The sequence below is a fragment of the Sinohyriopsis cumingii genome, chromosome 1 (genome assembly GCF_028554795.1).
Source record: "Sinohyriopsis cumingii isolate HCF-2022 chromosome 1, ASM2855479v2, whole genome shotgun sequence".
NCBI classification, from domain to species: Eukaryota; Metazoa; Mollusca; class Bivalvia; order Unionida; family Unionidae; genus Sinohyriopsis; species Sinohyriopsis cumingii.
In genome coordinates this window covers 60,632,534-60,645,092 of record NC_142961.1, presented here as the reverse complement: position 1 = coordinate 60,645,092, position 12,559 = coordinate 60,632,534, and the positions used below count along the sequence as shown (strand labels likewise).

General features: G+C 36.1%; 1 protein-coding gene across 3 annotated transcripts in view; it reads right to left on the bottom strand.

Annotated features, from left to right (window-relative positions):
• LOC149806954 (peroxidasin-like) overlaps positions 1-12,559 on the bottom strand; it is a 114,755-nt gene that overhangs the window by 40,106 nt on the left and 62,090 nt on the right. For all 3 annotated transcript variants that reach the window (XR_016421395.1, XR_016421397.1, XM_089960127.1), the window contains exon 3: positions 5,028-5,099. Coding sequence is in view for 1 of the 3 variants with exons in the window: in XM_089960127.1 (XP_089816253.1) it covers positions 5,028-5,099 (72 nt within the window). In the remaining 2 variants the exon portion in view is untranslated. The remainder of the gene's footprint in view (positions 1-5,027; positions 5,100-12,559) is intronic.

Sequence of the window (12,559 nt, the reverse complement as noted above, 5' to 3'; positions counted from 1 at the left end):
ACAGGGATAGGATTGGCCGAATCACACAATGTGATATAAAATCCTTCGATATGAATGGTTTATACTTCTCCATAATAAAATCAGACTGGTGTTTATTAGACCCAACAAATGTATTGCTTTCAATGCATGACCGTGGCCTTGACCTCTTAGAAATAAGAGCACTTGGAATAGGTCTGTCTTGATTCTGATGACTATATTTGAATTTGTAGCAATCAGAAATAACATGTCCTTTTTTCTTGCAATAGGTACACGTAGGAAGAGACAAGGATCTTGAATCAAGCTTCTCTGAAATTTGATTTTTAGAAGTTGTGCCAGTTTGAGTTTTAGAAGGGCTTGTATTAGGCTGAAATACTTTTCTACCAGAAGACTGTTGAGTAGTAGTCTTATTTACAAAAGAAACTTTATCAGTTAAAGAACACTAATCAGCAGCTTGAGCAAAATTTTCCAAGGTTTCAATCTGATGCTCGTCAAGATAAGACTTAATGAAACTATGGACACAGTTTTTGAGCTCTTCAAGTAATACAAGTTGTTTGAGACTTTCATAATCTCGTTCAACTTTCTTGGCTAAGCATCATCTATCAAATAACTGCTCTTTTTCTCCAGCAAATTTGACATGAGTTTGTCCAGCTTCTTTTCTATAGTTTCTGAATTTTCGCCGATAAGCTTCAGGGACTAACTCACAATCCCTTAGAATGCATTCTTTAACTTTGGTGAACTGACAGTGTAAGAGCCCAACTACTGAGAATATCGTTCCAAAACGAAGATTATATCGTATTTTAAAACGCAAAAGTGGGTCACGTGATAATATTCCAGACCTTGTCGAAATTATTTACTTGTTAAAGATCACGTACATCCAGCGTGGCCCTGACGAAAACCAATCGTTTTACTCTAAGAAATAAAATCTTAAAAAAAATTGTTTACATCTTGAATCAGTAGTCCCATCATGATATCGACAGCAACCATAATTTTAAAAATAAAAATAGAACTTATTTACGTGGTTGTTTCTAATTTTTAATCAAGGCCAGGATCTAGGTTCACACCTGGTGTTTACTAAAACGAACAGTCAAGGTCAAACTATTTTCTGGAAAAAGTATCATTTCATGGGAATAAATTTACATTACAATAGCATGTAATGGAAAATATAAAACAATTAAAATTGACAAACAAACAATTAAATTGAAATAAATATATATTAAATCAGATAAAATTAAATCAAATATACATAACATGGGTAATAGAAGTTGGTGAAACCACATTGATGAATTTATATGAATAACGAGAGGGCACAATTTAAAAGTATATAGAGAGATTCACTAAACAAAATATATATAAATATATTGTTTTTCTCAGACCAGTTCAAGAGTATACTGACGTAGTATGTGATGTGTATCTAGACTGATTCCAATCAGCTTGAGACTATACAAAAGGAAACAGCAAGATTTGAAACAGAACTCACCAGAAGCTTTAGACCTAAATTTTTATAAGGAGAACGTGGCTAGCTACCTTTAAATGAACGCAGAAAAGTCCACAAATTTGTTGCATTTTACAAAATTGTTATTTATATGACATCAGATTTGCGCAAAACCAACGAATTATAACTATTATATCATCCCTTTTAGTTTCAGAATAAAGGTTTATCTTGTCATTAAAAATCCATTATAGTGGCGCCCACGCCTTTACGACTGTTTTTTCAAGCCATTATAGTGGTACCCATTTCAGTAAATGTGTTTTGTCAAGCCATTATTGTGATGCCCATTTCAGTATGAGTGTTCTGTCAAGCCATTATGGTGGTGCCCATTTCAGAATGAGTGTTTTGTTAAGCCATTATAGTGGCACCCAATTTAGTATGAGTGTTTTGTCAAGCCATTATGGTGGTGACCATTTCAGTATGGGTGTTTTGTGAAGCCCTTATGGCAGTGCCCATTTCAGAATGAGTGTTTTGTCAAGCCATTATGGTGGTGCCAAATTCAGTTCTAGTGTCCCTTTGTTGAAACAGCGTGGAGTTGCTGCTACATTGCGAAATCTTGCACGCATTTTATCAAGTTTGAAATAATTACACTTGAGGTTTAGCACACTTACATTTTACATAGAATGACCAGCTTGCAATGGTAATTTGATTAGATTAAATTAAATTTGAAGAAAATTGACAGGTATTCGCTTTAAATAAGGGACTGAAATCAAGTACATTTCGGTATAATTAAAAAATTCGAAACGATTGTATCAAATAAAGGTAGTAAGTAAATGGTAACAATATAAGCATTATTAGATCACCTTGTCTCTTTATCCGTGTCAAGTTAGATTGAAACCATTCGTAAGAGTGACTGAACCTGTCATATTAGCACAAAGGAAATAAAGTAGATATGGATTTATCAAATGTCAGACCGCAGTTTACGTATATATCCGATTTTTAATAACTGTCAATCTAAAATCTCCGTGTACTGACTTTCCTTTCGTATATTGTCTTCCGTAATTATATTTCCTTTCAACTGGAGAACACATCGACATTTTTTGAATACAATTAAGTATTAAAAGGCAAAGAAAATCGTTTACTTAGAAAGGTGTATACCATATACTTTGTTTTGTACACCAATCGCCATTTTTCACAAGAAATATGTTGTTTTCATATTAGAAGTTGAAAAACAAACACAGTATAGTTGAGATACCACAGACATAACCATAAACTTCTGTTAGCCTATAATCTTGTAACCAGAAAGACACGAATAAAAAAGAAAGTGAAATTTCAAGCACGTTTCAATATATGACAAGGAATTTGGAGAAAAAAGTATACAATATATCCACGTACCTTTCCTAAGCAACATACTAAAGTTTATTTCAATATAGTCGAGTAGGAGCAGCTTCGAGTTTTCTGAAGAAACACTTCACCAAATTAAAAGATATCAACTAATCATAACAAAAATAAATCCCGATAACATGGGACAGGTAAATTAAAATTTTGTTTTTTTAATATAATTTGAAGCGAATTCCTGTACATGTCAGTGCCATCTTAACAAGTCATTTTGAGTGATGTTATACAATGCCTTCTGCAATTTATCCCATCATTCATTGCGCTGCTCTACATTCATATGTATCAGTGTCGCGGCGTTGTACAAGATCTTGTAAACCCGGGAAATAAAAGATTTACATTCACAGTTACTGTCCTTGTAGTCCGAGTTTCCTCTGACCCTTGTCATCCGGTTTTTGATATTTGGACATTTATGTTAGGATGTAGGGTCAGAGTCCATTCCCTATCCAAAAGTTGGAATTCACCGACACATTTGGGATCGGCATGGGGTAGCCGCTTACTAGCCGGCCGAGCAAACTCGAACAACCTTTAATCGAGATATCTCTGCACGCAATCGATATGAATATGATTTATTTTCTCAAAAATCGTGAGCATTGCATTTGTGGTGTCTGATGTCATTGACATGTAGGTTGCGAGGGTTGTTTAGTCACGTGACTACGAATGCAAATAGAAAGATCCAGGTCTAATTTCAGCAACGTCTCGTCTGTCAGCGGATTAAATACATAATTAATGCTATGATCGCAATTTATAAGAAAATAAAGTATATTCCTATATATTTCATGCTTATATATCTCGATGAAAGGTCTTTCAAGTTTGCTGGGCCGGCTAGCAAGCAACTATCCCATGCCGACACTAAATGGTGGCGATGAATTCCAACTTTTCGATAGGGAATGGACTCTGACCTTACACCCCAACATAAATGTCTAAATATCAAAATGGGGTGGCAAGGGTCAGAGGAAACTCGGACTACTGTTCTTGTTGATTCTTTTCATTCTTCTCGTTCACTGTATATCTGAAGAATAATTTAAAACAGTTTAGAAATAGTTATGATATCTTACCTATTCAATCAACTTTATTTTCGGGGCAGTAATAACAATAAGTATGCCAAATTACTTCTTTATGCTTCCGTGTGGTAAAGAGCCCCACAAACACGGATTATACCTTGCACAGTGGGTGAAACGACGACAGAGGTGAAGGCGGAGTCGATGGTAAACAACGACGAGCTCTTAAAAGTATAACCCAGGACCAGTTTACCCATAATACGTTACAGAATGTATCCACAATGTCTCATTGAAAAGATGGCGCCGATTTGTACAGGAATCTCCATTGCTTGCCACAGTCTGCTACAAATAATACTTCAACCAAACTGCAGAATTCATTTACCTTTACAAGATTATAGGCCTCTCTTGTTGTGGATAGTTGCACAATTATTTTTAGTTTAAAATGTACCTTCTCAACCTTACTGAAATGTACTTTGGCCATTAGCGTAACAGATACGGCTTTCTCGAAGAATATGCGCTCGGACATAAATCTCGGTATGTTGTACCTATTCGACTTTTTAAACTGGACTTTGATCATCAGCGTATCAGATTTGTCTTTCATAAACAAGACGGAAACTAACTAGAGTTATTTGATGCTGCAAAGCATGTGAATAGGCAAGGAAAAGTGTATATGAAGTTGAACCCATTAAGTTATAAAATGAGTCTGAACTTGTATGGACGAAGTAGAATTCCGAATTAACAGCACACGTAGCTGCAACTTTAAGAAGTTAGTTTAACTTTTTATATTTATGAAAAAAAAGGTGTTTGACTCGTTTAATTACAGGGGTATAAACGTCTTCAGTGTAGGCTGGGTCAGCAAAGATTTCCTATTTTGGCCACATTTAAAACATTTACAGCTTTCGTTATTATACGCTACATCTAAAAATCATGACGATAATGAAATATAATTTATATAATGTCCTTTCCGTGAACAGATTATAAGATCTTTTTGGTTAAAGCGTTGACAAAAACGTTTAAGTGTTTGCCCAAAAACTGAAAACAGCAATAGGCAAGAGTCTACGTGTTAAAAAACAAACAACCTTTTCATCGCAAAACTGCTATATATAACAATTATGTTAATTATTAGTATATTAATATTCTTGTTACAATTATCGCCTTATCTACGGGACGTGAACGTCGATGTCTGTTAATATTCAATAATTACCGAATACGGTTATACTTACAAATATTTTAGTTCTGATAAGCCATCAAAGACGCCGTCTACAAGCTTTTCTATGTGATTATTATTGAGCAATCTGAAAAGAGAAAATAATATGATCGTGTAATTTCCATTTCTGCTCCAAATGAACTTAATTATAAAACAGTATTGGTAGATATTCCCACCATGACAAAGATCCTAAATCCCACAAAAATAAATATTTGATGAACTCAACAAACAATTTTTTTTTACAATGGCTCCATTAATTAACGTGCGTACTCTACCAAATGTTCATTACACGGCAATCGCTATTTTATTCAAAAGACATGGAGGACATCAACGTTAATTTCAGTAGATACAAGGCATTTTTCCAGTGTGAAGTGGAACCATAGAATTGTCACGAGTGGCTACTCCTGGCAATAGAGATTGTTTCCACTTCACCAGTGAAATATTTCTTTATATCTACTCAAAAGGCAGATTTTCTTTTCATGATATATTTTTAAGACAAAACTCTTTGATTTGCATAGATTTGTTTCTCCATTCCATGTCAATGCGATTAACGGCTTCATTACTAAATCAGAAAAAAGAAGGTCCCAGATTTTACAATAATTTTAAGTTAGCGATATATTACAAGCTTAGCATACATACGAAGTTTGTTCTTTCTAAGTTACCGATTAATTAACTGCCAAGCATTTTTATATTACATTATATACATCTTTATTAGAAGGTGTTAAAGAAACTGAAAAAACATTATTTAGAAAAATTACAACGATTAAAGACATTTCATAACATAATATTTCATTATGTAATATTTGCAGCCACTGAAGTCCATATTTTAATCGGACAAATTAATATATACTGGGTGTCTGTTAGAATTATCATCTTAATAACAACTAAATTTTATTTCAAGTTTTGATTTCATTGTCCTCTTCCTATGATAATATGTAAGCCTTGTTTCATCTCGGAAATCATCATGCATACCAGTCTAATTTGTGACAGTACTGCTGAGATATAACTTGCTTTTGTATTATTAGACAAATAACAGGTATTTAAAGATTTACTGCGGCGCCTCAAGAATGTGCGTGGAACAACTGTTATTACACTACATTGATATGGGAGAAGAGGCTTAAAATTATTTTCGAACAGCGTATTTCGAAGCAAGATGAAATCTAATTTGAAAGTTCCTTGATAATTATTTGTAATTGTAACAATTTATCCGAATAGGGCATATGGAAAAGACGCTCTAGTTGCTTGATACGAATGTGGTTGTTTGTGGACAGAACTTGACATGCGTGTTGCTAGGGGGTGGAGAGGTTTGGTCCATTCTGTATATAGGAAACCGAAAAACATTTAGCGATGAAATCTTTTCCATAAAACTTATCAGTAATCCTTTCTGATGTATACATGCAAGAATGTTAAGCTTTTGTTTAAAAAACAAACAAAAAACAAACAAACAGCGAGTTAGGAAGATACATATGTACCTTCTTGCTTTTTGAAAGCTTTTGAGTGAATAGTTGTTCCCGTTGGAATAGCTCTGCTCGTATTGAAAAACCAAATTGAAGCAGTACTTATTCATGTATTCTCTTCTTACAAGATGGCCGCGATCGATTAACCGGCTTAAAGCAGCTGTTCTTTTTTTTGTGTGCCGTTTTTCATGATATATGTGCTTGCTGCCTGTCTTCGTCTACCTTGTTGTGTTCATCATGCATTGGTTGTTCAGTTCGTATGTGTTTCTTCATCTCCTTGTTTTGGAAACGAGAAAAATTAGACTTTTTCTCAGCTGTCTTGCTCCACTGCTACAACTTCCTTTATTGTTGAACAAACGCCATCACGTGATACTCGCCAGTCAACCCGTTTATGCTATGATGGACCTTCATTAGTTGCTTTAAATGATCACTCCTTGGCTCTCCACACTACATTGTGCTCTAGACTAAACGAACTGGGACTACATTCATCATTACTTAAATATAAACAGAAGCGAAAAAAGAAACGTTTTCAAAGCTGGCCGGCGTAGAACAGGACGAAGAATTCCAGTTATTTCCCTTATGCCCTTTCCGGCTCAACAACTTAAACATTCGACCGTTAATTTAGATAACCTAATTCAAATCCCTATTAAATCGTCAACCTTTGTGTCAACTATCCAAGAGATACATCTGCGTATTGCATTATTCAATGCCCAATCAGTAGGACCACCAGAAAAGCGCACAGAAATAGTTAATTTTATCAACAATCAGAATATCGACGTCTTTTTCCTGACAGATATATCGCTAAAAACATTAGGCGATGAGCCCAAGTGCGCAGATCTAACACCCGCCGGTTACTCCATCAAGTTGTTCCCCTGCAACTCTCGCGGAGGTGGAATTGCTGTCATCACAACGAACTCCATGATAAAACGTCTTAACCACACCACAACTTTCAATTTCTACCACACATCGTTTGAACTAGTCCAAACCACACTTACGCTGGAACAAAGGTCAGTCCAGTTCTTCTGCCTATACCGCCCTCCTCCTAGTAGAAGAAACAAGCTGACTGAATCTCCTTTTTTTTTGGAGCAGTTTCCGAATCTCCTGGAATATGGAAATTCGATAGGTGGCAAACTGATTATTCTTGGAGATTTCAACTTTCACTTTGACTGTCCCGGAAACCCAAACACATAAAAACTCCTAGATTCCATTAATGTTTTCAACCTCAAACAGTCAGTTAACCAACATACCCATAAACGTGTTCACATTTTAGGCTGGTTTCTTCATAGACCTGATGATAATATTCTACGTTCCTCCCTGTTATCCCACGAACTTGCATCAGATCACCTCTGCATTATATGCCATCTTGACGTATCGGTCCCTAACCCTCCACGTTTATTTGCTACTAATAGAAACATCCGTATGATAAATAGAACCAAACTAATACATGACATCCAAACAAACCTAACAACTTGCCTACCTCATACAGCAGAACAACTCGATAACTGCCTGCGTTCATTGCTCGACAAACATGCCTCAGCCACCAAGTGGAGACTATCAATTCAAAAGTGTTCTCCATAGTATAGCAGTGTTAGGGACCAGCTTCGCATTGCTAAAAGAGACCGCCTTGAAGCTGAGAGGCTTTGGCTTTCCACCAGAATGACTATTCGTAAGCAAATCTATGAAGCCGCTAAGAAGAACGTCACAAACATAGTATATGCAGCGAAATCAGCCCACTACAGTACTAAGATCATGGAAAGTTCCAGCTGCAAAGAGCTCTTCGAGATTACTAACAAGCTAATGTCAAGAAACAAATGTAAACCACTTCCAACTACCCTCTCTCTAGTCGACCTTCCGGACCTGTTTGCATCTTTCTTCCGTGACAAAGTACAAACCATTAGAGAAAAGCTTGACAACACAATTTCAATGGACTCGTCGTCACCATACAGTTGTGACACAGAATTTCGGCGGCAACCATTAGCAGCATTTGAACCTGTCTCTATGGATTCAGTACGTACAATCGTGATGAAGAGTGCACCAAAGTCATGTTAACTTGATCCAATTTCAATATCTCTGCTGCTTGAGTGCTTAGATCCAGTATTGCCTTCACTAACTGATGTTATTAATACATCTCTCTCATTTGGGGAATTCCCATCGTTTTCAAAAACTGCCATTGTAAAGCCTCTGCTGAAGAAACCAAACCTCGACCATAACAGTTTAAAGAACTACCGCCCAGTTTCTAATTTCCCATTCATATAAATAATCATAGAAAAGGTTGTTCTACCCCAGCTTGTATCTCATCTGAATTCAAACAGTCCTTTTAGCCATATACAATCTGCATATCACCCTTGCCACAGTACTGAAATTACTCTTCTAAAAGTAGTTAATGACATTCTCTCTGCTTTGGAAAGCGGAAAGATTACAGTCCTCACCCACCTTGATTTGTCTGCAGCATTTGACACAATATACCATGATATATCACTTCACCATCTCCAGCATGTATTTGGCATTCATGATACAGCCTTACTGTGGTATAAGTCCTACTTGGTCAACAGGACACAAATTGTATCTGCAAATGGAATACACTCCAGCCCAGTTAATCTATGTTGTGGTGTTCAACGGGGGTCTGTTCTTGGACCTGTTATCTTCATTCTATACATTTAGCTGCTCTCAAGTGTCATAGATCATCATCCAGTGTCTCACCAATTGTACGCTGATGATACCCATATATACAAATTTAGTCACCCAACTGAAGTTGATGCTACCATCCAAGGTGTAGAGAGGTGCATTTCTGATGTGAAATCATGGATGACATGTAACAAGCTACAGAAGAATAATGATAAAACTGAGGCCATTCTGATCACAACATAAAGACTTTCTCATTCACATCCTTTACCTCAAACAATCAATATCAGTAACACCAACATTAAATTCACACAGTCGGTACGAAACCTAGGTGTCACTCTGGACAGTACTCTCACGTTGCACCAACATGTCATGAACATATGCAAGGCTGCATATCTTGAGCTGAGACGCATCAGCTCCATTCGCAAATATCTTTCAGCTGATGTCACTAAAACACTTGTATGTTCATTATTACGTTCAAAACTGGACTATTGTAACTCAATTGTGTCTGGTTCATCTCAATATCTACTTCAGAAACTTCAAAACGTTAAAAATACAGCTGCTCGGATCATAACTAGATTACCACGATCAGAGCACACCTCCCCGCTACTCTGTACCCTGCATTGGCTATCCATTCCATCAAAATCAAACACAAAATGTGTTCTCTGTGCTACGTTTAACTGACGGACTCCAGTGTAACATACCTATCCGACCTCACCCATGTGTAGACACCAGCAAGATACTTACGCTCCTCTTCTGACAATCGTATACTCATTATTCCAGCTACAAAAGCGAAGTCATATGGACAACGTTCTTTTGCGTACCAGGGCCCAGCAACGTGGAATGAATTGCCCACTGAACTTAGACACAAAGACACAGTGATCCCAATCAAAAGTGCTCTTAAAACTCACTTATTTCGACGGCAAGAACAAACTTAAAGACCTAATAATGTTTCCTACCTTAAATATTTCAGCATTTTTTTAATGTTTTTTTAATTTCATGGTGTTTTTGTTGTTGTTGTAATAATATCATTATATATGTTTTTATGTTATATGTGTTATCTAATGTTGGAAAGCGCTTAGAGCTTCTAGAGATTAAGCGCTACACAAAGTCCTCATTATTATTATTTCTTTCAGCCCGGTTCCATTGGTTTCTCCTTCCTCATCAGCCTCTGTTTGATAACTTGGTTATGACACTGCTTAGCGGTACGACGGTAATGAAATGGGCATGTCTAGTCCGATGATTCAAAAGTGTACGGAAAGTGAAACTCGGAAGAGAGGGAATGTATGGTTCAGAATTGAACAAGAAGGCTAGCATTGACGGTTTCTTATGTAACGGCTGTAGATATCACTGTGAAAAATTATGTCTTGATAATGTCATCTCTTTATCACGTCTATAATTTATCAAGTTAGTCCTTAAATCACAACAGAGAAATGTTTTCGCTTTCTCCTTTTGCAATTCTAAGATGGATGTCTTATCGGTATATGAGGAGAGAGAGAGAGAGAGAGAGAGAGAGAGAGAGAGTATTATTATTTAATCAGATGTTAGTACTGATGTCTACGTGAGACCTTGGTCTCACTATTACTGTCCCAATCTGATTGTTAGTAGATATAACATCCCGTTATTACCTTAGTGTCTTAGTGAAATTTTATCTCGATATATGTAGCCTTGCACTTCTGGTGTACGTTTTTTTTTGGCACCCAACGGCTTTGCTTTCATATGAAAAGTTTATTTATATATCAGACAAGTGGAAAATGGCTGGTCATTTTGAACCTGGGGAGAAAAGAGGTGCAAAGACCGAAATGGATTTGGTGCAATAATAATTACAATTATCAATACTTTCGGCGATAGAATGTTCAATTTATCTTGAAAACATATACAATTGGAAACTGCCACGGAATAGGCATAGTTAAAACGTACACGGTATCTTCCTAATGAGGTAATAGGTAAGATAAATATTGTCGGATGCATCATTAAGAAAGTAAACATCGGTCTGCCACTCTTCAGCTTCCAACGTATTAGCCTAAATGTAGGTGACTTTGAATGTTACATGCACAGCAATGTACAACATACAGACTGTATTTATATATGTTTATTGGTGGTTAGGTAGTTACACTGGCAGACGTTCAGGCAGGCATGTAAGATACAAATCATATGGCGAAAAACAGTCCTTTCAAATGCACTGGATCCAGGGATTACGTGTATCAGGGATTGATTAAGATAAACGCAAATAAACTGACATCGAACAGTGCAAAACAAGTCTCTAAATAGCCTAATGGCAAATACAAAACATAGACAAGACAGACAGAAAACAAAAAGCGTTGAGTTCAAACAATATTACATGACTATTTCTACAGGAATAAAATCTTTAAAGTTTTGATTATATATATATATATATATATATATATATATATATATATATATATATATATATATATATATGAGATGATTGACGGATAGTTATCAAATATATTCATGTGTGTGTATGAGAGAGAGAGAGAGAGAGAGAGAGAGAGAGAGAGAGTACTACTTCCACCAGAAGTCAAATTATGAGTTTTAAACATTATACCATAAATCTGTCACCTTACCACACTGGTGACCATATAGCCAGACTGATAATACACTGAGCACAATATTGTAATGTAATGAAAGATCCGTTTCATAATTGGTCCCATTGACGGAAGCGATCATTATATAATCATATGGCAAATTTCTATTTTTTCATGCACCAAAAAACAAGTAGTAAAATAGAGACTAGTTGGCTAACAGTTTGGGTTTAGGACACTGGTAGGTTACTTATGAATATGTCTGTAAGACATCATTACAATTATCAAGAATGCCGTGCCTTGTCTTTATTGTGTTTCAGGAAGCGTGCCAAAGAAACCGAAAAGACTAATAATTCAATGATTCAGGAACTGACAGCTCTGAGAAGGTGTTTGCATTAAATGCTGCAAGCATTTGATGTCTTTACTAGCTTTCTATTCTGAAAGTTGGCAACATACACAAGAGCATTTGTCTACGAATCCCGTGTGGGTTTTTATTAATGGCACCGTGTGTGCCAGCGAACAAAGCATGGTTCTTAAGTGTATACCTCTTTTAATAATACCGTTGCTATGCTAAATATATGACTTTTGGCATATTATTTCCTTTCCTTTTCCACCTTGCATTTCTTTCGTTTCATTGTGCCCTTTCCACTTTTGATATGCTAAAAATCACAGACTTGTGGTTTATGATTTGTACCATTATAAAATATACTGTATCTGATTTCAATCTGTGAAAAAGATCAGTAAAGGATGACTATTGCCATGCAACATGTGAACCCGAATAACAATACTATAAATATAATGACCAGGTGGGATTTTCCCCTGAACAAAATACGCTTGTCAATACAACATTATATGGTACATCATGTTTCCTAGTGAATATTTCATTGCCAGTACCGCTCCGGTGGCCTAGTGGTTAGAGCGTC